The sequence below is a fragment of the Petromyzon marinus genome, chromosome 2 (genome assembly GCF_048934315.1).
Source record: "Petromyzon marinus isolate PM22_M1 ecotype Great Lakes invasive population chromosome 2, UKy_Petmar_22M1.pri1.0, whole genome shotgun sequence".
In the NCBI taxonomy this organism is placed as follows: domain Eukaryota; kingdom Metazoa; phylum Chordata; class Hyperoartia; order Petromyzontiformes; family Petromyzontidae; genus Petromyzon; species Petromyzon marinus.
The window spans coordinates 20,614,352-20,640,286 of record NC_133668.1 but is presented as its reverse complement, the minus strand read 5'-3'; the positions used below and the strand labels follow the sequence as shown (position 1 = coordinate 20,640,286).

At 42.3% G+C, this 25,935-nt stretch overlaps 1 protein-coding gene across 1 annotated transcript; it reads right to left on the bottom strand.

The window, feature by feature from the left end:
- Positions 1-1,036: 1,036 nt before the first annotated feature.
- On the bottom strand, positions 1,037-25,873 carry LOC116945242 (catenin beta-1). The gene is made up of 17 exons (XM_032959583.2): positions 25,703-25,873; positions 18,538-18,595; positions 17,362-17,586; positions 16,225-16,478; positions 14,914-15,152; positions 13,846-14,047; positions 12,598-12,742; positions 12,286-12,389; positions 11,024-11,158; positions 10,293-10,496; positions 9,797-9,952; positions 8,690-8,809; positions 7,577-7,727; positions 4,754-4,875; positions 4,029-4,089; positions 3,409-3,629; positions 1,037-1,637 (listed from the first exon to the last, which is right to left on the bottom strand). The coding sequence occupies exons 2-16, from the start codon at positions 18,548-18,550 to the stop codon at positions 3,427-3,429; spliced, it is 2,334 nt and encodes a 777-aa protein (XP_032815474.1). The 5' UTR covers positions 18,551-18,595; positions 25,703-25,873; the 3' UTR covers positions 1,037-1,637; positions 3,409-3,426.
- Between the last annotated feature and the right edge of the window lie 62 nt (positions 25,874-25,935).

Here is a 25,935-nt window from a genome sequence, read left to right as displayed (position 1 = left end):
ATGCATTGTGGCATTTGAAATTGACACAGCAATTAAGGGGACTTTGAAATAGGCGACTGATAAGCTCATGTCATTTAACAGCTGTGCAAGGCAGTATTAATACTATATTGTCAGTGTCTCCATATACAAATATGTGCAGTGGTGGTAATTTGTTAGAGGCCAAGGCAGTAAATTCCATATTGCAATTATAGGAAGCCAGTTTTACTATAGGACAACCACTTGTCTTCCCACTACCTCAGTGGGATGATATGACTGAGCTGACCTCCAAATGGAGGATTTTAACTCAACCTAATTTTTGAGTTGAAAACTCCTACAGTATTACCCAGTAAGGATTAAAAACATGTTAAGTTCAACAAAATTATAAAGTTAAAATGAAATGCTACAGCAGATGCATATCATTGCGAATGACTTAAGTGATGTAAAATCAGTCAGTTGAATGCAATAAACCTCTCAACATTTTACCTGAAAATCATTCTGCCAATGTGGCAGATTGGCATTGAACAAAATACGAAGACATTTTCCCACCAATGGCATTTAACATATCTTAAACATCATGACATGGTAATAAGTGGTCGCTAATCTAGTTTTACCACACCTTACACGAATAAAATATTTCTCACCGCTTTGACTGCAAACAGTACTTGTTAAATGTATAAATGTTAACACACCTATAACCAAGATACATGATCATCACGGAATAACGATGGAATCACAAAGTAAGGCTAGGCCACAACCAAGACGTTTACTGAACAGTAGCAATGCAAACACAAAACCACATTAAAAAAACCAAATTTACCCACAAGGCGCAATTTTTTACTTTCTAGAATTAAGCATGGCCAAGAGTCAAATTTCAAAGTTAACTTTGAAGTTGCTGCCTCAAGCACCTGACTTTTGAAATATATTTTAAAGGTGACAATTATACAATGACAATGGCTGGAGGCCACCATCAAGAAAGACATGGTCCCAGACAAGCCTTGCAAAAGCACACTTCGTTTGACAAATCCACATCAGATAAGATCACAAGAGATACAGCATGTCAGAGCTACGACTATTCTTTATTGTTTAATACTGGAATGCTCGTTTTACAAAAAAATGTTCATCAATTAGTGTCAAACCAACTGCAGTTATACAGAGAATTGTTTTAAAAAAAGGTCATGCAAAAGATTATTATTTTGGCACCTCTACACCTAAAAACCAAGCGTCATAAGTAAAAAGGAACAAAAAAGTCCATGAATATCGATTTCTATAAGAATTGTTCATTTTACTTGTGTGTATGTTAATGCTACAAAGATATTTTATTCAAATGTAATACAAAATTACACTAAAGTCTTTATGACCTAAAAATACAAGGAAAATAACCAGTTAAAAAACACGAGCTACATAATAAACTAGTCTTAATTAAAAGCTTACAGTATATCATTGAAATAGCCACCATGTAAGAAGGCCAACCCTCTTCCCTTTTACCGCCTCCATTTCAGCCAAAGTACACCATTGTACAAAATTGTCCGAAACAATCATTTCTTGAATATCAGGCACTTCCTTCGACTTCTTCCCAACTCATTGCCTCCGCACCCTTCAGTTCACTTGCTTTGTTCCTTCATCGGCAACAGTTTCTTAAGGGCCTTCTTTTGAGTTTCCTACAAACAAAATGCATTCATGATTAGACCATGGCATCAAAAGGACTTTTAAAGTTGCTGATGAATGGCTTACATCTTCAGTAAAACCTCTAAAAGCCAGATTCAAGCCAGAATTCAGGGCAAGCCATAATGCTTTCAAAATGGATACAACCTTTTCCCAATGGAATCGTAAGAAAAACGAAATATAAAATAACTTTATCGGGACGTCTTCAGGTCAGAACACATACTAAGGCTCCCATAAGGCCATGCGGGAGGGTGTGTGGCACAGTTTGGCGCAGCGCGGTCGTGTCGTTAAGAGTTCTCTGCAGTGAGTACTATGTCTTTAAAAACAACGGTGCAACGCCTCTAAATAAAATTAACGCTAACCGCTTCCGCGTTCCGAGATTCAGAGGTGAACAGGACCCACACCCTGCAACTTGCAGACATCTCGGAACGGGAAAGGGTTAAGCTGTAGATATAGAATGCAAATACGCGCAGCAATTTTAAAGCCATATGTTCTTCTAAATTTGTTCACAATTATTTTAAGTTTACTGTAAACATAAAATAAATTCTTAAAACCCATGAATATCTATTCAAACTTCCACATCCAGTGAACCCTCAGACTTCCTTCGACCTCTGCTTAACCATGAGGGCAACACAGATTACTGTCCTGCAGGAATTTGTTGGTAATTGTAAATAGTTAATGTCATACAAGGCTGCTTAATAGGAACTACTTTAGATTATATCAGAATTTAGTATTTGCAGCCCGAAATTTGGGAGCAGTACTCTATTCTGGAGCACAAAAATGAATTGTATTAGCTGTTGCTCAAGAAACAGTGAACTCAAGGATTTGAGCAGTGCATTGAAGAAGCAACCATGACTTCCTTCAGTAGCTTACTGTTTACCAACAGTCACTTATAGGTCCAAGGCTTCATTGTCACACCCTACCAATCCCCCATCAGAACAAGTTGCAACTGAGAACCAAGGCAAAATATATTAAACAGCCTCTCGAAAAAAATAACGGGGATAGGAACAACAGCACAGGTACAATAATTGACAGGTAGCATAATAATGCTTATTGTGTCAGGTAAGCATAATATAACACATGACAAAGCCATACAGGTTAGGCTTGAGTGCAAATATATAAGGGGTTCTAAGTAACTACGATGGATCAGTGACATGAATTAAACAATATCAATAAGGCCCAAATTTGTATTTGAAACCAGACAATTATATTCATAAGATAGTACTAAAAGATATTCCATAAGAGGAAGATGGGAAGGGACTAAGCTCAAAGGGCCACACTTGAAAACAATATTTGAGCAAAGCTGTTTCAGAAACAGCTTGGTTCTGTTCTAGTTATGTATTATCGTGGATACACAGGATCTCAATTGAGCAGGTGGTGGCCTCTTAACAGGTGGACTATGTATATATTATAATTGTTTTATTATGCAATTATAATGAATAATTTTCAGTAAATTTAATTCATGACATTTCAGAGGTGAATAAACTTCAAAGTACATTAAATACCTCCTAAATCTCAACGGGCTTTGCACTAGTATATCATGACCTCCATCTGGAAAACCCTCATGTCGTCTGCAATTTCAGATGTCTGGCCATGTACTCTTTTCAAGTGCTTTATATGCGAGGATACCAGAGCACCCTGACTATTGAAAATTTGATTGAATTTAGCTGCTTTACAAAATACAAATGTTATTAATGGTTGTATTGGGAGAAATAAACCATGACCTATTCCCAATAAAAGTGGCAGGATATGTAATGCAGCACTTACCACCTCTGCTTGCTCAGGCTAGAGGTCCGTATCGAACCAGGAAAGCTGGCTGTTGTCAGGGGGTGGAGGGAGCCCGAAGTTCAAGTCCTGAGTGTGGTGCCTCAGGTCTGGCAGAGGTTCCACCCCAAAGTCAGCAACTGCGTGCTCCAGCATGGGTTCCACACCTGACAGTTCCGCACCCCCAAAACCAGGGCTCAAGTGGTATGGCCCGAAGCCAGTATCTACACACGGGCCATTTAGGAGGGCAGAGAGAACGGGGAGAAGACTCATTAATTTACAGCCAGCAAATTAGTATAATTGCAATTGAATTTTTTGTTATTCATAATATTCTTTATTCAGGGCGTTTGACTCAAAATCCTGATTATGGTTTAATTCAGGTGAACACTGTCCCTCCAAAGCAGTAATAGTAGTATTTTTTTGGAAGAGAAAAATGTTCATGCCACATCTCCATTGGAGAGGCAAGTCTTTCTATAGAACCCCTAAGAAAGATTACTCATTTTATTAATGGATTTGAGCTCTCTCAACCTGAGTTTATTGTGCTAGTCATAGAGCTCCAAGGATACACTATTTCAAATAACATAAACCATGCACACATTCCCCTACAGAGCACAGCCACATACCTTCTGGATGATAGGCCATCGGGTCTCCAGGAGGAAGCATGTCCATCTGCATGTCACCTCCCTGAACAGAAACCATTACCAAACATAGGCATAAAACACTAGGGCAATTTGTCCATGACCAGAATGCTCTTACTGGTTCAGACCCAACACCTCACCACCAAAAACTATTTCGGACAATTAATCGAAAACATTTTTTTAAATTGACTTTTCTTCCCATAATTCACGATGTGCATGAATCCATCCACTTTTGCAATATTATGTTTAACAGCTCCATGGTGTCAATTGAGGGCTCTTGCCGATATCACCAGGCAACTCCACAACATTTGGAACAGTATCCAGGTCTAGCCTACTTAAATGCTACTAGAATACAGTAGTCTGGAAAGCATACTGGCTGGTGAATCAAACTTTTATTTCATGGTGATGATACAGGCCCGAGGAAGTTTATTTATTATAACTACTTAACCATCATTATTTGGAATATCTACTGGACATATGTAAAAAAACAGCATTATAGCTCATCGGATTCCTCTAGTATAAATATTTTTCTAGAGAGCATGACAGATCTTGTGGTTACCATGGGTATGACTCTCATGTCTCAGACCCCCAAGCCACACAGCCAGCGCTCACAAAACCGTTAAAATGCTATCATAACCCAGCAAGATATTCAGCGCTGCATCACCCTATGGTATAAAAGTGGAGTATAGAAAGAGAGGCTCCCCCCTTACCTCGTGCCAGGAATTTGGGTCATGGCGGAACAGAGAGCTTGTGAGTTCCACTGACAGGCGCTTACGGAAGTCCTGGGGTTTGTCCTCCGACAGGCGGAACAGCACAGCTGCTGCATATGTCGCTGTGGGCACATAGCACAGGACAGAAGCATAAAAAGGGTTGATGACTCATGCAGACATGGAGCAGTCATGTGAGATGCCCATTCACAGTACAAAGGAGGTAACCTGTGTTAGGCAATACATGTTTCTAGCAGGCAATATAGATATCCAGTCAGTGGATATTCAAACTGGATGGCCACAAGTTCAATACCTCGTATGGGGTCAACATCATCTTCCTTGTGAACTCAATGAGTAGTACTTGTTGACAAATCGACAGTGGACATTCCTATTAAGAGATGGCTACGGGTCTTATAATTGTAGACTTTCAACTACTGGTATTCCGCCAACTCAATGATGCCATCCTAAATTATAACATAATAACTGTGCAATGTGCCTCAAGGCAGAGTTGTTCACAGCTTATCCCAGTAGCCATGAGGTCTTCCTCACCGACATCTCAATAACCATCACTGTTACTTCTCAGGGTAAGGTGGAGGCAAGGCCATTAAGCTACCAGAGATGGAGTGCAAACCCACTCTTGGATTTCACACACGAAACCTCCAGTGATTAAGGATGGGGTGTGGTACGGGCATGTCATGACGTGTTCAACATTCGTTTAGTGAACAGGTTACAAAAGATAATTTTGTCTGCGTGCTGTTGCTGGTGTTCAGGTACGGTATTGTAATGTATTGTAGGGTTAGAGTATAGAACAGCCCAATGTCCAATTTCACAAATGTAACACTTGGGAGGTGCAGCTAGTGGACTACAGTGAGGGAAAAAAGTATTTGATCCCCTGCTGATTTTGTACGTTTGCCCACTGACAAATAAATGATCAGTCTATAATTTTAATAGTAGTATTATTTGAACAGTGAGAGACAGAATAACAAAAAAATCCAGAAAAACGCATGTCAAAAATGTTCTAATTTGATTTGTATTTTAATGAAGGAAATAAGAATTTGACCCCCTCTCAATCAGAAAGATTTCTAGCTCCCAGGGTGTCTTTTATACAGGTAACGAGCTGAGATTAGGAGCACACTCTTAAAGGGAGTGCTCCTAATCTCAGCTTGTTACCTATATAATGGTAGGTTTATTTGAACAGTAAGAGACAGAATAACAACAAAATCCAGAAAAACGCATGTCAAAAATATTATAAATTGATTGGAATTTTAATGAGGGAAATAAGTATTTGACCCCTCTGCAAAACATGACTTAGTACTTGGTGGCAAAACCCTTGTTGGCAATCACAGAGGTCAGACGTTTCTTGTAGTTGGCCACCAGGTTTGCACACATATCAGGAGAGATTTTATCCCACTCCTCTTTGCAGATCTTCTCCAAGTCATTAAGGTTTCGAGGCTGACATTTGGCAACTCGAACCTTCAGCTCCCTCCAGAGATTTTCTATGGGATTAAGGTCTGGAGACTGGCTAGGCCACTCCAAGACCTTCATGTGCTTCTTCTTGAGCCGATCCTTTGTTGCCTTAGCCGTGTGTTCTGGGTCATTGTCATGCTGGAATACCCATCCACGACCCATTTTCAATGCCCTGGCTGAGGGAAGGAGGTTCTCACCCAAGATTTGACGGTACATGGCCCCATCCATCGTCTCTTTGATGCGGTGAAGTTGTCCTGTCCCTTAGCACAAAAACACCCCCAAAGTATAATGTTTCCACCTCCATTTTTGACGATTGGCATGGTGTTCTTGGAGTCATAGGCAGCATTCCTCCTCCTAACACGGCGAGTTGAGTTAATGCCAAAGAGCTCCATTTTGGTCTCATCTAACCACAACACTTTCACCCAGTTGTCCTCTGAATCATTCAGATGTTCATTGGCAAACTTCAGATGGGCATGTATATGTGCTTTCTTGAGCAGGGGGACCTTGCGGGCACTGCAGGATTTCAGTCCTTCACGGCATAGTGTGTTACCAATTGTTTTCTTGGTGACTATGGTCCCAGCTGCCTTGAGATCATTGACAAGATCCTCCCGTGTAGTTCTGGGCTGATTCCTCACCGTTCTCATGATTATTGCAACTCCACGAGGTGAGATCTTGCAATGGTCTTGTAGCCCATTCCAGCCTTGTGTAGGTCTACAAACTTGTCCCTGACATCCTTGGAGAGCTCTTTGGTCTTGGCCATGGTGGAGAGTTTGGAATCTGATTGATTGATTGCTTCTGTGGACAAGTGTCTTTTATACAGGTAACACGCTGAGATTAGGAGCACTCCTTTTAAGAGTGTGCTCCTAATCTCAGCTCGTTACCTGTATAAAAGACACCTGGGAGCCAGAAATCTTTCTGATTAAGAGGGGTCAAATACATATTTCCCTCATTAAAATGCAAATCAACTTATAACATTTGTGACATGCGTTTTTCTGGATTTTGTTGTTGTTATTCTGTCTCTCACTGTTCAAATAAACCTACCATCAATATTATAGACTGATAATTTATTTTGTCAGTGGGCAAACGTACAAAATCAGCAGGGGATCAAATACTTTTTTTCCCTCACTGTACATATGCCATTCACATAAGTCTGTTAACCCATGACACCAGTGTTTTTTCCTACTTCCTGCCCGTTTGAGAGACTTCACCTCTCCAAAGCACATTGCCTGCGTCTGTCCCTCTATCACTTGCCATCCACTCCTGGTGACCTCAAAGCACCAATTGCCTGGCAGCTGTTGCTGCCGTTGGCATCATCACTGTTGATATAGCTCCAGCTGCAGCAGACGCTGTGGATCTCACCTACGCCCTCGTTGCGCGAGTGCAGTAGCTCGGTGAGGACGGGCGTCGCGCCCTCCCGCTCGATGGCATCGGCCGCCTCCTTGTCCTGCGCCATCTCGCACAGCACCCCTGTCGCCACGCGCTGCACATTCTCGTTGTTCGAGTACAGCAGCTGCAGCGAAGAGGGATGTGGCACCATCTCAAGATTAACATTGTGCATTAATGAAAAAGGTATACATAAGCAGTCAAGTCACCCACCCTACGTGGGTAACGACGACATCTGTTGGACATTATCATGGGCAAAGTAGATTCAATGACAGTGTTTGTACATGTGCAGTGTTGTGTATTACATTTGTATAGCATTTGCATAGCATTTGGATATTGAGGGATCATACAGATTACAGTTCTCAATAATTCTATTTCAGGTAGGCCTCCTATATCTGGACAGATTATGTTGAACGATCCTGAAACATGACATGACCGATATAATTCTGCTCTCTGAAATCAATCTTTCACCTCAATTGCACCTTTTTCACGAGTATGAGCGTTTGAATTTGCGGCTTATCTATTAAAATAAGGATTAAACTCCAACATGCGATTTTAAAAAGTGCAACATGACTTGCTCCTCAAATTATCGTCAATTGATGGTGATCACTGTTGCCATTCCAGAACCACTGTTCGAAATTTCAATCTTATTGGGGAACCAGTGTCTACACAGAATGACCATCGTTGACTTCCCACAAAGTGGTATCCATTTTATCATCTCTGGAGGAATATGGCAAGTTGATTTATGCGTCTATGACCTTTTAATTGTGACACCTAGAGTTAAAACAGAAGTGCAACTTTTAAATACACATTAATGTAGATACATTGCTGTATGGGCTGAATCAATCATCATTGCAAACAAAAGTCTGTTTTACCTTGAACGAGCAGAGAAATTAAACTTAGAATTACAGAGATGGCTTAACCCCATTAGTCATCCTACTACTAATTCATGCATCTTCATCATGTGTTAAATGTTTGGATCATTTTCATAATTAGTCCGCACATGTCCTATTTATTTAAACCAAAGGTGACAGGTTAACACAAACAGCAAAGTGTTTTGCAACAACGGAATCATTGCCAGTGGCACACCTGCACAAAAACGGGGATGACATTGAGGCTGTAGATAACTTCACGGTTGGCAGCATCTCGTGCCAGGATCTGCAGAGCACCAGTGCAACCCTCCACTATTTCCTCCATACGGATGCCATCCTATACCACGAACACACACATACAAAGAAGATAATCCCCCATTAAATGTCACAGTTCTTAGGACAAATACCATAAGAGGCACAGTAAAACTGGCATGGTCCACAAGGAGCTGGTGTAGCCAATACAGTGTACAGTTGCTTTGGCTTCCCAGTGCTGTTTAACACAGCATACCAAAGTAATAATTTAAGTGCAAGTTAACTCACAGGCAACCCAGAACAGATTCAGTGCCAATAACGAGAAAAACCATGGCTAGGATTTAAACTCGGGAAGCGGGTTCATAGCAGTGCACTACAATTGGACTACTGCTCATGCACAAAGATGGGCACACACAACCTTATAATTCAGCAGTGGCAAATCTGTAATGCTTAAAGAGGGCACTACCCCATGTCACCACAATGTAAACATTCTTGGCAATAGGACTGTCCAGCTGTTGGAAAATTACACGTGCTAATGTAAAGCACTTGAATAGATTTTCAATGTTTAACTTTTACAATTATGTTTTATAGAGATATACATTAATCAATGCACTTAATATAAGCCCTAAACTGGTAAGATATCAATAGTCTACAATATATGAGCAATGTAAATCCAGTAATCATTTGCATTTATTCAGGATAGCCTCATTGAGTTAAGAATTGGACGATGAGTGGCCTTCGGACAATTGGTTAATTCCTTGAGTATTTTCCTTGTTCAAGGATACCAGAATGCCCAGAGAATAAATCTCCACAAACATAGGAATATATTATGTAAACATTCATCATAGACCTATTTTCCGTACTACTTTCTAGAGACGCATCACTGCACTGTGTGCCGAGTATCTCTTCCCATATGATGGTTCCATCCCTGTGTCATCCCCGAACCAAGTCCGTAAAGTACAGGCATGAATCACCATATTATTACTAGGCAACACGTTTATGAGTTTTTAATTCACACAGCTGCACACAGGGAGGACGTGTAGTGCGTATTTGTGTGGGGTGCCCCCACTACCGGCTGCGACTGCTGCATGGTTCCCATGGTATGACGCTGCGTGTCCTGGTGCGCCCGCACCAGCAGCTGAACCAGCCGCTCCAGCACGCCCTGCTCACGCAGGGGCGCGTGGTTGGCAGGGCACAGCGCCAAGTTGCGTATGAGCCCCACGTCGGCCTGCATAAGACAGCAGCAAACACCAAGCACAATGTTAACAGCTCCACCCGCTTGGCTGAAAATTATCAAGGCATTATTACTTTCCTCGAAAGTGAAGTCACAATGCCTATAATCAAGCAGCACTGCTGTTCAATGGTAGCTTGGAGCAAGTTATGTTAATTCCACATAGTTATCGTGTCAGTAAGTTTTCCCAAACACACAACCTCTTCCAAATTGGCACTCATTTTATATTTTTTACAGTCTTCTAAAGGAGAAATGTTTCCCTCAATGGGTTCTTACTGAAGATGACGATAACAGTCTATAAGAGGGTGATTGAACAAACAGGGCGAGCACCAATCACCTTGATGAGTGGCCAGTGTGAGGGCGGCTGCAGCAGCTTCACCACAACAGGTAGCCCATAGTGCAGGCGCACGGCATTCTGGGCCATCTCGGCCTCGGGGTGGCGGCTGGTGAGGTGGCGCAGAGCACAGACAGCCGGTTCTGTGATGTCCTCACGGTCGCCAGCCTGCATCAGGGTCTTCACCAGCACCTCGATGCCACCCATCTGAAACACAGTTATGTTGTTTCAATTATGTCATTGGGTCAATGGATGAACTGTGGCCATATGATCTGCACACTGAAGTGCAGGCACTCCAGGCTTTTGCTATTTGATTAAGTTATGTATATGCATATAAAAGATAAAAAAAATATCTGATCAACAAGTATTGGGGGTAGCAGTAATATCTGTTGCAGCTGGAAGGAAGCAATTGAAAGCCACACTTCCATGGTAGTGGACATGGAAATAATCAGAGCCGACTTCCCACAGAAGTACAAATTTTATCAACCTCACAGGGATAATAGGTCGGAGTCAACCTCCAGCTGGGATATGAGATGTGTCCTTCCAATTGAGAATCAAGAGTTACTGCTAAGTAATTGTACAAACATGAAACCAACAACACAGTAGATGTATTTTTTTTAAACCTGGTAGTTAAGACTGAACACACTTAAATGGCATCAACTGTATAGCAAACAGCAAATGGGCAGGAGTTGCATGAGTGCAGGGTCAGCAGGGCAATAGGGGCATTGTCTCACCTGGCAGGCCATGAGCTTGTTCTTGTAGTTATTGCAGGTAAGATTGGAGAGGATGCCCGCAGCACATGTCACCACATTCAGGTCACTGGAGTCCAGCGCCTGGACCAACATCTGAAGCAGCCCATCCATGTTGTCCTGGCGAACGCAACATGCCTGCTTAGGGGAGGCACCAGCCCACAAGCTCCAGGTGCACCACAACTATCACTGCTGTTGAGAATCATCCCAGAATAGGTCAAAGCTGTTTGGTGCTCACTGTAAGGCACCTCCTGAATTTATGCACTATCCTACCCTACAATATTAGCCTACCATTACCCCAATCCTGAACTTACCTTATATCCCTATGCTACCCTACCCACACTCTACCTATATTAACCCTAATTTTTTATACTCTCAACTCAACCCCAACCGTACTCCTCTCCAACCTCAACCATAGCACTCCCCCACTCCTATCATACCCATATCATATTCCTACCCTAATTCTACCCATTTAGGCCTATATACCAAGCAAAGTAAAGTGTACTTTTGAATTTGAGTACAGCCACTGTTGGGTGATGATTGGTCATGTGGCGAAAAACCATTTTATTCAACAATTTGTATATTTTGATTTAAAGCTTTCGTGACTGCAGTAATTCATATTCTTAGTTTTTTCAGTAAAGTCACGTTGAAGGGAAACAACAAAATAATAAAATATATATAAAACAATAAAAAATTTCTCACGACGTTTCGACCATAACTCAAACTGTCGTCTTCAGGTGTGTTGGTTCGCGTAAATTTATTTTTAAACGGCGCATTTATTTATTAAATAAATAAATAAATGTGATTGTGCGGACCAACACACCTGAAGACGACCGTTTGAGTTATGGTCGAAACGTCGTGAGAATTTTTTATTGTTTTATATATATTTTATTATTTTGTTGTTTCCCTTCAACGTGACTTTACCGAAAAAACTAAGAATATGAATTTGTATATTGTTTCCATGGAGGCAAATCCATGTATTATTTAGATTCTTTAAATCGGTATTTCCACTCAAAAATGCAGTGGTGATTATCCGGAAACAATTTTACGCCATGGCTTCAAATCCAGAATCTATAATTATCCCATGCTTGCTAACCAACCAAACATCAGCGTTTGCTTGCAGCACAGTACCAATTATACCTAGGTTACTCTCAGTTGCCAAAGCAAAATGTAAAACGAACGTTTCCAATTACTTAATTCGTAAGGAGTTCACTTTGGACCAGACATCTGTAAAGGTCGAATAATACCTGCTTAGTAGCAGCATCGGAAAGGTTGCGAAGAGTCCACAGGGAGTTCTGGACCAGGCGCTGGCTTGGATGGGACAGGTGCAGAGCCAAAGCCTGCATGCCTCCTGCACACCCATCACACATACACAAAGACAAATGTCCTCTCTCAGATACATATAGTCACACGCAACTCAACACACATATGCAAACAAACCCACAAACATGGACACACAAATTCATAAACAGAAAGCATATACGCTCATACATCATAGTGCAAGTGCTATTAGCAGAGACCACTTTATGAAGCCACATCATGAGTACGAACCAACTCACCAGCCTCGACGATGGCTGGCTTGTTGCTGGAACACACCGAGAGGACCTTGATCACACGTGACGTGGTCCAAAGCAGCTTCTCATAGTTGTACGTGCGCATGATCTGCACCAGCGCCGCAGGACCGCCGCTCGCCAGGATGATGAGCTGCGGGTGTTGCGAGACACAAATCGAACATTTGAATCTGAAAAGTCCTGCATGACAAGAACTCTTTAAAAAAAATAGCTACATGTCTATTCACAACTTATTTAGGTCTAAGAATCTCCACTCTCAAACAAGTGTTATGATGTGCAGGCAGTCCTCGACTTACGAACACCCGCATTTGTGAACCAGCTTCGATGAAATATTTGTTTTTTACATTGAAAAATACATTGATTTAAAATGCGACCTCTCACTTGCAAATTGAACCGTGGAACTAATTTGTTTCGCCGAGTGATCCTCTGCGAGATGTAACGAGTTAGCCTCGTGCCAGGAGTGACTGTTTGTGTGTGTGGACATTTAAATACAGTAGATTACTGTGTTCCTACTTACGAACCGTTGGACTTACGAACGGGCCCCAGGAACGAATTGTGTTTGTAAGTCAATGACTGTATACTCATCTGCGGTTGGGGCCTAAGCCAATGGTGCAAATATCACACTTCCTCTGTGGTAGGGGCAACCCTTCCATAGGACAACCACTCTTGACTCACCACAAAAAGGTATTTATTTAATTAGCCCGAGAAAAATGAAAGACTAAATTGACTACTCATCAAATGTTTATCTCACACCTAATTATTATTCAAGTGCTCTATGGACAGTAAAACGATATGCGCGACATGAACGTTATTGACCCAGAGAATTACGAGTCAAAAAAACCAGGATTCGAACTCACGACATTCCGAATGCGAGTAAAGCACTCCACAACAGCTCCACCTCACTTAACTACTCTAAGCAGATGAAAACGTACAATCTAAAATCAGGATATAAAGATATCAATCGTTTAATGTGTGTGCTTTCTCTAGGAACTCTTGACTTTCTTCCGCATGCAAAAAAACAAGAAAAAACTTCCGAAAGCAAGATTTTCCTGAAATTGCGTTTGGAGACAAAGGCTTCACGTATATATAAAGGGATTCCACAATTCTATAAATGTCGACATATATTTAGGTCTTTGTATTAGGCTACATGTCGCTATTTATTCTTAACAATTTCAGTTACATGGCCTCGCACAACTCAAACAGCCCTGGACTACTTCCACTTGCTCTCCAACGAACCTTACTCTCCTGGTTGCCGTAGGCAAGGATCTGAAGGCAGTCCGTGGTGATGGCCAGGAACTTGACGTTGGTGCGGTTCAGCAGCGCCACCATCTTCTGCAGGCCACCAGCCAGGCGCACGGCCATTTTGCTGCCCTCTTGGTGCAGCAGCAAGTTGTGCAGGGTGGTGATGGCATAGAACACAACCGATTCCACGGGAGAGCTGCAGGGGCAACACACGCGGACGCCTCAAGCTAAAGCCCAGATACAACGATCTGAGTGATCGTGCAAATTTTTACACGGGTGTTTTGAAAGCAGCTTTCGTGGACAATAAATACAGAGATCGGCATTATCTTTTAAGAAAATCTTCAACCGGCGTAGCTGCGAGGTGGAAGTATACAGTTAGTGAGCTCTGAACCTGTCTGTATAGATTTTGAGTCATCTATTATATGCATGTGGGTTTGAAGATGTATATGTGAGAACATATGCAATGAACAAAAACTGGCAAAATATTTAAATGCAGGACTCAAGTGATGATTTTATGTACGTCTTACGATTAGCATGGTTGGCAACGTACAGTGTAAAAGAAGTTCAACATACATACAATTCACCGAAGGCACTCGAATATCTGGTGTGGACACCAGAATCGGTGTACAATGCTTAAGATGTCCTTGCTAGAGACTGTGCAAGCAGTTGCATGCTCAGCCAGGCACAATGTGGTTTATCTTTCAATGCACAATAGAGCAATGTCATAAAAGCGATGACATTAAAATGCCTTGCCCCCTTCGTCCTTCCTGCATTAGTTCCACAACAAACAATATGCTCAGCACACCAAGATCACACATACTGACCAATAGTAACTCTGGTAGGATTTTTCAAAGGCTTTTCACACAAGGGACAGGGCAAAGAACCTTTAAAAATATAAATTAAATCCGCATTTCTCACGCATCAACTTTTGCCCCGTTCAGATGCCCACCGCATGTACCGGTTGCTCGACGTATAGCTCAGAAGTTCAGGCTTAACACACGCAACATAAAACAAACCAGCGTTATTACTAGACAGCCGATACCGTAGCATAGCAGGCCACACCTGAGCATCTTGACAAGGGCAGGGATGCCACCAGACTTGAAGATGGTGAGCAGGCCCTGCTGGTGGTGGGAGAGGCTGTGCAGTGTGCCAGCAGTGTGGCGCGCCGTGTCTACGTCGCCTGTGTTCTGCATGGCGCGCACGAGTGCAGCCACGAGCGGCGGCGAGTTGATGATGGAGAGACGCGCCGCGTCCTTCTGCGTCAGCTGGTGCACCATCATGGCTGCCTGGCCCACCACCACCTGACGAGACAAGGGAGAAAAAAGTAAGTATAACAAGCAATGAGTGCACATTTCTCCAAGTGCAGCTGGGGTACATGTTGGTGGCCAAGAGAATGAAGAGACTTGTGTGAGTGTTATTCCTCACGTATGTTGCTCATCTACAGTTTCCACCCTCCCCATGTAAAACACTCCTTATAAAGAAATTGGCCAAACATCCCAAACTATGACCCCCCTGAGAAAAAGTCCTGAGCATCAGAAAGGTGTTCTGAGATAAATAAAGGGCACTCATTATAAATGCCAGCTCCGTGGCACAATAGTTAGTGGGCTTGGCTGACAATTGGTAATACACGAGTTAAAATTGCTGCCTGGGGTCAGAAATGATGATTTTTTCCGTCATTGTCAATAAAATAAGTACCACTCTGTGGGAAATCAACAGTGGTTATCCCATGGAAAACCTGGCCAACACCTGAGAATGTGAAATTAAGACCAATAGTGCTACGCGGTCACTCCAGGCTCATTGGCTGACTTTAACTTCAACACATGAAATACAAACCTTACTTCTATTGTGCTGTTTACAATATTGACCAGTGGCACATCAAAATATTAATTCTGAGTTTAAAAATTAGAAGTCAATGAAAATATGAGATTTAATAATTTTCCAAAAGATAACTTAATTGCACAATGTATTTGCATAGTTGTTACCTATACAAAAAAAAGTCTCCTGATAATCAAGTATCACAATCTCCAATAAATTTGTTCTTCTTGACCAAGATTTGGACAAAAAATCCTATTGCCAGAAAATAACCACGAGTCCAGGGGAGTAATCACTGGCACAAAGTGGCGATGTGCTGACCACAGGCATGAAATAATTCAACCACCCCCACTTTTAAATAATTGCTGCAATCAATTATCGATTACAAGTCAATTCAAGAATCCATTCGAATTGGCTCATCTGCACTTTTTTTTATCCGTACCACCTCATACTATCTTAATTTAATGCGTGACTAATAAGCACAAGATTGCCAGTCTAATCGCAAATCCTTAAGAGGTCTTACTGTGCATTATCAGCTTTTCCCTGTCACCCCTCACGTGCCTGGTCCTCATCGTTGAGCAGCTTGGTGAGCTCAGGGATGGCGCGTGTCGCCAAGTCGGCGTCGTCCTGGTAGTTGATGAGATTGACGACGGCGCTCTTGAGCATCTGGGCGGGTTCGGCGAGGCGCTGCACGTTGGTTGGGTGGTTCCCGTCGAACTGCGTGGGCATCACCTGCACACCTTCCTCCAGCGTCTCGGGGAACAGCGCACCGCGCACGCGGTGGGCACGCGTCGCCGCATACGATGTCTCCACCTCTGAGCAGGGTGGAGGGAAGAAGAGCGAGTGTTAAACCATGACGCAGAAGCAGCTGTGCACACGCAGAGAACAACCATAGCCATTGTGATCAAGAAGACTGCGCTAGCATTTCAGCTTGGCTCGTTTAATAGTTTGTAAAGGCAAAAGCGAGGCTGGGTGACAGCTGTGGTTCGAGTTCTTTACTAACAATTGGAAGTTTGAGAGTTCATATCTCAGTTGAAGTATAAACAAGTCTATCAGTATCATCCCTCTCAGGTTGGTATATGTAACACTATGGGAAGTAAACTGTGGTTGTGCTATGAGATGACTGATCCCCGCTCACTGGCTCAGGGCTGTCAATGGAGAGGAGCGCTGCCCCACACACTTGTTTGAGCATGGAGACACTTTTCCTTTTGATAAGTGGTTGCCATGATACACAGCAGGCCAGGGACACATTTACAGAAGACAAAGGCATCTGTTGTTTGGCTTGCATTGCCAGGGTATAATGCTGAAATATTTCACGGGAAATACATACGACAACAGCAAAGATATTTCACGCTGTTATAAGGGACAAAAAATAATCCAAAGAATCTAACAAGGCAGTCATGCAAGAGGATCTGGGAAGTCTCTCTCACTACTATGCAAAATCTCCTGAAGAATCAGTTTTGGGTGTTTATGTTGAATCCCAAGTTTCCAGCTAAGTCAGTTTGGCTGTGAGGCACATCATCTGCATACAATCAGAACCATGGAAGTACAAACAAAGACTAAGTTAAGAATATGGGACAGCTTTATCGTGAACTGATATTGAGGCCTGTGAGTAAAACTATAACTTGGGGGAAGCCGGGTAGATGGAGAAATAAGAGAGGAAAGACGCCATGCTTACGGAGCGATCGTTGTACTCACCGGCAACCTGTCTGGCATTGAAGCCCTGGTGCTGGAAGCCCTGCTCCCACTCAAAGCCCAGTGCCGAGTCGGCTTGCTCGTCCTCCAGGTGCTTGCCGTTCAGTGACTGAGTGCGTGTGACTGCCCCGGAGTGGATGCCAGAGTCCAGGTAGGACTGCTGCTGCCACTGGCTCACCTGGACCTTACGGTCAGGATCCACCGCCATGTCCAACTCCATCAGGTCGGCTGCAAAAGTGACACTTCGGTGTGTGGTTCTCTCTGGCACATACACTCCCCAACAAATATCACTCTGGACCACAGGCCATGACATGAATCAATCGGTAATTGCAAGGTTTTGTGCACAATTTAATGAAAAGTTGCTTTGTCTCCATAACCTACAATGAGGTTAATTGTACAAACCAATGTATATCAGCCATTTTCTATAAATGTAAATTTTGCTGACAGTGTCTCCAACCAAAAATTAGTTTGGATGACACTTGTAACCAGTGGCACACCCATAGGCCAATCACAGAAACTCCACAATTATGTGGTGCGAGCCAGTCTCTTCATAGGATGACCAATTTAGACTTTCAATTAACGATAACTCACTAAACACCATGTACATGGCAAATTATTTATTCATATTCCTACTTTGGGTGACAGCAAACTTGTAATAATGTACCCACCTCTGCCCTTCACTCATATTTACACCACTGCTCACTCCCATACCTACTCCCCATCATATAATTTTCTTTAAAACTGGGTTTCCAAACCCGTGCTCCTGATAATCTATTCTAAAGTGTATTTTGGATTTTAAAGAGATACCAGCTTAAGACTGCTGGTGCAAACAACAGGTTTTATAAAGTTCAACCTTAAAATGGATTAAAAAAAGGGACTTTAATGTTAGTCTGACTAACATCAGTAAGCATTACATAGGATGTGAACAAAAATACAAATGTTTGAGAGACTTTACTTTGAACAAAGAAAAGACTATTTCAGATCCTGGAACATTTACTTGGATGTGAAACAGTTAAGTAAAAAAAACGAAAAAGCATCACAATAGCTACTCTTGTGCGTGCGAAGTAAAAGGCATTGTGAACAATATTCACAATGTATTTACATTAAAATCATGAAATAAAATTGATGATCACTATACATATGCACAGTTACATTCAGTGTATCTGAGAAAACTCTTACCGTGTAAGGACATCTTTCGTTGAAAGTTCCTTGTCACCAAAGATTATTTGAAAAGTTCCTGCAACAAGAGAAGTCATTTTGTTGAGCATGGACACTTAACGAATGCCCTCATTGCAAGTACAACATCCACAAATCCCATCGACAAATGTACCCAACAGCTTAGTGCTTAAAGCAGAGGGAGCGACACGGTGGCTAATCAGAATACTAACTAACCCCCTCCCTTTTTTTTATCTGAAATACTGAAACAGTTAATTCACTCAACACCAATGACCTAGATTCGGCGTGCCTTGTTTTTTTGTTTTCAAAAGTTCAGCCAATTCTGTTTTTAAGAAGCCGAAAATTGGTGGGGCACAGCGCCAGGTTAGCTCTTGAGGATGTGGTAAGTCGGGGCCCATTCACAACCACCGTAGGAAAATCCCCTGCAGGAAAAAGTGAATATGCACACTTGACCACTGCAACTGCCCCAGAAACACTCACGGACACTTTGCAACTAAGCAAACTTCTAAAGTGTTGAAAAAGTTACTTGGAAATTTTTCTGAGCAATACGGCATTTACTTTCAGGTGCTCAAAACGTGGGCCTTTTAACACCTGTTGTAAAAGGTTTAAGCAGTGTTTATATATCTTGCATTCAATTTTGTGAATGAAGGATTATTAATCTTTATTGTATTGTTTTTATCTAGGAAAGCCTCTCAATAGTCCCAAGACGTATTCAGGAGGGTCCTGGACAAGTTTTTTTCAGGAGTAGGACAATATTGCTATGTGTAATCCAAACGAGTAATTTGAAGTTAAATGTGTTGCATTGTTATGTTTGGCCAATACAAGTTATATTGTATGTGTATTGCTCAATGTAAGAAAACCCATGCAGAGCAGGGGAGACCATACAAACTCCATGCAGAAAGGTGCCCAAGTCGGGAATCAAACTCAGGGTTTCTTGGTGCGCGGTAAATGTTACCACTGCATCATCCTCCCACCAAAACATAGAGAACATAAATACACAACTCTATTGCCCTGTAATCCTAACAAGATGCTTTTATGCATTTAATTACATGTTACCATCTTCTTGGTTGTTTCGGTAAAGTCACGTAGAATGGGGATAAAATAATAAAAATAAAATAAAAATTCTCACGACGTTTCGGAGGCAACTATAAGCCTCCGTCTTCAGGTGCGCGGTAAACGTGACTTGCTGTGACTGTCCCACCTGAATACGGAGGCTTGTGTTGCCTCCGAAACGTCGTGAGAATTATTTTTTATTTTATTTTCATTATTATTTTATCCCCATTCTACGTGACTTTACCGAAAGAACCAAGAAGATGAATCCCTGCAGTCACGAAAGCTTTAAATCGAAAATTACATGTTACCACTAACTAAGCTTAGTTTAATCACGTGGCTGTTCACATTAGAACCCAGGACACCTATGTGATAATCATTGTGTTATTTCATGAAAACACATGAATACTGGCACCCAAACAGCGTGGAGTGCATTTACAACAATAGTACAAACAGTCTTAAAAAAAATAACTGGATATTAGGCACCTACACATATACTTTTGTGGCAGTCGGTACTAGGCCTCTTCCAAAAGGTACTGTAGTCCCTAAATTCAAATTATAAACATAACATGCAATTGCAACTCGAACAAATATAAACATTTCCACAATATGGTTAAAATCAGGCATGGTGGGCACATGCATGAAATCTAGATTTTTGGATTCTAAAGTTAGCTGATCATAAATCATATGCTGCGATACTCCCAACCAGCTGGGCTGCAAGTCACCAGGATATGGCAGGAAAGAGCTTGGATTGCGGACGTTTATTCTATTGTTACGTATTGGTTTTCGATAGGTACTTTGTTTGCCTTGCAATTGCAAAATACTGCTTACAAATGTTACAAACAACCTAATGCAGGACTCTCCTGAAAGTCTTGAAATTCACATCATTCTTTCCAGGCTAAATAATTACTGTTACAATTCCAGGCCACCGAGAACAGTGAAGAGGTTCATGTTTAAACAGGTACAACGTAGAACCTCAAAATGCTAAAATGCAGCATGATGGTGGCCAGGAAAAGTAGTGCTCACTGCCGATTCAAGTGCCCATTAAATCTTATCCCCAAAAGTTGTTCTGCTTAGCGGCATACAACCTTCATATAACGCTAGCCCATAAAACACTTTTTTTTTCAGGCAAGGGCCTACATCTGTAAGCAATTTATCTGACAAACAGCGTCACATTCCAACAAATTTCATAGTGCCCCTGAAAAGAGCCTGCTACAAAGCGGCCTGGAAGGAGACAAGCGAGTCCAGTTGATCGGCACAGCACGTGTTGTTTAATGGCTCATAGACCCATTACATACTCTTTGGTTCTTTCGGTAAAGTCACGTAGGTTTATTTTATACCTGCGTGAGACTTTACCGAAAGAACCAAAGAGCATGAATTCCCGCAGTCACGAAACCTTCAAATCAAGATAGACCCATTACATCTTTAACAGGAATGTGCACAATGGCCGATTCTAAAAGCAGCTCGTATAGGCTTTAACCATAGGACAAGCTCAAATCCGAATCGGGAGTGAACTCAACCTATCTTTCCTTGGTCGACAAAATACGTGAATATTTGCGGCTGTCCTATACAGACTTAACACCGCCATAGTTTTAGGGCAGCCAAAGGAGGTAAGTGCCACCCCCATGTTTGTTTGAAGAGGCAAATTTTATTAATTTTAACCATACAATAAAAAAACAATGTAAGACACAAGGTACCATTATCCTGAATGCGATTGTTAAATATACAATCAAATGGCAACAGTTACCAAGAAAAACAAGTTGCTTCTACAATACCAAAGCATTAGCGTTGGTAAAGTTACTTTACCATCCCCCGCATTCCCAAATGCATATCCCATGAACGGTTCCGGAAACAGACAGCGCATTATTGCTCACTAATCCAGGTGACGATTTTCAAACTTCAAACATTGCAGAATGAAATGCAACAAAAACACGCCTGAGATTTTGTAAGAGCCAATGGTCAAACGTTGCACTGAATACAACGTTTGCCCGCCCCCCATACCACACGGCCCCTTCAGTAACCTTCAACCCCCCCACCTCCGCGCCACACCATCCACACAACAGCCCTCCTTATTCGGAACAACGCAGATACGGCGCTCCCTTCACATGGCAATGAAGTGAGGGCGGGGGATGGGAGATGGCTTAGGAAGTCTGGACACACCACTCCCACCAATGACTTCATCGCCATCCAAGTAACACTTGTCTGCACAGTTCTGACTCAACGCTACTTAGCAAACACAACAATGATCCACTATTCGGCGTTATAAACTGTAGGGGGCAAAGTGCTGTGAGCGAGCGCCTATTAACGCTCGTTTAAGCACAGGGTGGTGTGGCCAGAAACAATAAAAAAAGACAAAGATCCGACGGTATCGCATTAACAGACTTTTGGGGCAAGTGCCGTTAGCGCACACTTATGACGGTCTGCTTGGAATTTATGGATGGTGGGTGGCTAGCACCACACCAGGCCGCCTTTGTCTCCCTCGTGGCAATGTTTACGCACCGCACCAGGTACTCATTTGAGGCAGAGTCGACCTAGGGGAGGCCCAGGACCGGTTCAGATAATCGTCACTGGTGTTGGTCGTAAGCGGGAGTCGAACTCGTGTCGCCGGGTTCATAGCGCAGCACGCTAACCACTACTCCACCGCTCCCCACTAGGTATTTACTCGGTGGTCAGAACACACACCCACATCCACCTTGCCCTCCATCGCAGATATTTACTTAAGACTGAGTTGACCCAGGAGAGGCCCTTCAAAGGTTCAAATAACACATTTTACTTGTGTTATTCATGACAAGGAATACATGCAGCAGGCCAGAATTGTTTGGGGAATGCAAACAACTGCTCCCAAAAACACATAAGCAGTTACACACAAACTAGATACTATAATAGTATAGGGAAACCTGCTCATGGATACGTACGGTGCGAAAGAAGTTCAACATACAAACATAAGTAACCCCCTTATTCACAGGTTCGTTTTCACAGCACACCAAACAAAGACTGCCTAACCGCGTCTTACTCATCTCATTCTTTCCCAATGGTTTACTTTCGTCATAACCCACGAGTGCAGTTTAATTTCCCATAGGCTGTGGGGGATGTAAGAATGTTCAGCTCTTTCAGCAACAGCAACACACTGAACTAAAACACAGTGACAAGGGGTTTGACGTGTTCGGCAATGATGAATAAATGCCAGAAACCTGAATCAGCAACAACGCCAAAAGGCGTAACAATTTCAGACCAGTTATAATTTAAACCTGCCTATGCATGCAGGAACAAAAAAACATTTAAGACTCATTAATACGATATCTCCTGTACTCTGCTGAATATGACTTCGGGCCCTATGTGTTTACGAACGGCTCTTGCCTAGAACCCCAAGAGCATTTCTTTAACTGAACACTACTAAAGAGACTAAAGACAAACAAAAACTGGTCCAGTGTTTTGCCTTTTTCTTTACAAAAAATATATATTGTAAAACGATGGTCCAGATGATCCATTCATTGACGTCCACCCTGTTGGTTTATTTTCAAGTTCCACTGAAGCTGGTACGAACATTTGCAAGCCACATACCTGATGCTGGAAGCCAAACTTCTGAGCGAATAAAATCTAGATTTGAAGTTTTCGTGACTGCAGGGGTCCATACTCCTTGGTTCTTTCTGAGCGAATGTTTCATTAAGTTGTGCATTTCAGCAGCACAAGTATTGGGGGGTAAAGGTGCGTTTTGATCCAAGTACACGAATCATACTTAATAATTACATTGTATCTTTATTTACATATACAAATAGCACTTGATTACCAAGCTACAATTGCAGTTCATTACGCCAACACTGATTTGGTGAAGAAGTAAAAACGGATGCAAAAATAGCATTCAATTATCACTTGTGGGCTTTAAGGAAATTACTATTTTCCTGGGTATATAATATATGTAGTAGTACTTTTATCCTCAAATAGTATGCACTTTTAATAGCTTGTTAGAAAACATGACAGTCAGCAAAATACCAACCACTCTGTGCAAATATATTTTTACCATAACTTGTTGACCACTGCGTAAAGTACAACTTCACTTGCCATATTAAACATATGTTTAATAATAACATAGATTAAGCTTCACATGTAGAGCCTACCAAAAGTTAGCATAACTCTGAGAAGATGTAACGTACAGTAATACAATTGGTGGCCACTAAATGAATATTGCCAAGCAAGACAATAATGCATGTATATTACAGTAGTACTACCACCTAGAAATGTATTTTAATTTGAACAAAGAACTAAACGATACTAAATTCCTCTCACATGAAAGTAGCTAAAGCATGTGAAACTATTACAAATGGGTTATTCGGAAAGAAACACCGATCAGAAATCTGGGGTGCGCTCACGACTGCAGCTTAGACATCTCTTTTTTTGTAAACCTTGTTGGCTTGTCCCCCTTAACGTCAACACTGGATTAGTCTTTAAGCATTTAAAGACCGGGCCTAAACCAATGCTTTAATGCAAGCCTAATTAGGAGCACCACAAATAAAACCTTACAACGCCTGTGCAAGTGCTCGTTTAAGCCCAACAATAGGAGCATTAATGTACACATACGGTACTGTTTTTGTTTTGAGAAATATACTTATAACGTGTAAATGTACATCACCCATTTCACCTTGTAAATTGTTGGAATAAATGCTGTTAGCGAGAACCTATTAACGTGATTCACTCTATTCCATCTCAAACCAGCCCAGATAGTACATTGATGTCCGAGTTTATCTCGTCAAGGCCATCAGATTCAAAATGCCAATGCTGTTGTGCACCAACGATACAAATCTAACCCAAGTCACTGAGATCATAACCCATCTATCTCCCTTAACACCGTGCTCCCAAAGCACATGTGCAACAGCCATGTAACAACACATCGTGTGTAACACGCGTTAATTCAAGCCCGCATGTACAAACGTGTGCAGGTCAACAAGAGCATATAACCCAAAATTAGATGCACAAAAAAAAATAACTAGTTAAAAAAGACACGCGTGGAAGAGCCTCGTTACTTTTGACTTTCCACCTCCTTAGAGCCACCACCACCACCACTCAAATGTCTCAGCCAAACTTTGCAAAGCACCCTTTTCCCCTACACCTGGAGTTTTATGAGACAAACAGTCGGTACGAGACTCACTCAGTAGGGGTTCCCCTATAATTACGTGACTTTACCGAAAGAACCAACGATTATGTTCCCCTAGAGGCGTGCGTTGCTTTGCTCCGAATGTTGATATTGAACACGAGCGAGCGAGCCCCTCTCTCCTCACCAGCCAGCAGCCACAATGAACCCAAGACAATACACATACACATTGCCTTATAAACATTTACCCATAGACACTCTACATGGTGTGTGCAACGCGTGGCGTACACAATTGTGCAGTATAAAAAAATATAACCGTGCGCCCAATACAACTTTTAAGCGCCTCGCATTTAAAATGCGATCTAATAACAGCACTTGCTATCGAAATGATAAGTTATGCTTAACTTGTGGTGGTAATCACACGAGTAATGAGTTAATGATACATCTATTAAACCAAAGCAATCGATAAACAATTACACAAAACGCACACACATCACCATTGCATTACAAGTAACGCGAACAACGTTGACCCGTGTGTAGTTTAAAAGGCGGTAGTGTAACATCACTTGCCATCACAGGACACCACCACACACGCATTCCCTCAACGCAAATGCAGTTTCACGTGCAACGATAGGAACTCATCCACAACGGTACAATTAGCACCGTAATGACAGAACGCAGTGGATTTCAAACTTTTAAAGGACTGGGAATGTAAAAACAACAACACACACAACACACACAACACAATAGCGACATCCCTAAGAGAGTTAAAAGTTTGCGAGTCCCTATCGTAACAAAACACACAAGAGTTACCCACCAACGACGACCAGTTTATCCGACAAGGAACGACGCGAGCGACTGGTTAGCGAGACATGTAACATCGATAATAACATCATTACACGAACGTCTTCGTTTTAACGTCGCCTCAACGCCTCACGACCAAAGTCTCCACTCGACTCGCTCACACGCTGCCACGGTTCGACTCCGGCTGTGGACAATGTCTGTCTGTGTGTCTGAAGGGAAGACACTGACCGTGAGGGAATGTTGCGGTGGCGGTAGTGGTGGTGGCTATGGAAGAAGAAGGATGAGGAGGATGAGGATGAGGACGACGAGACAGCAGCAGCAGCTGGAAGCCGCCTCGGTCTACGAGCCCGAGGCGAAATGGCGGCAGCGGGTAACGACGGCGGCGGCGGCGGGCGGGGGGGGCGGAGCACCGCGGCGAGTGTATCCGTGCGCCGCGCGGCGCCGAGAAAAGTAGTGCACCC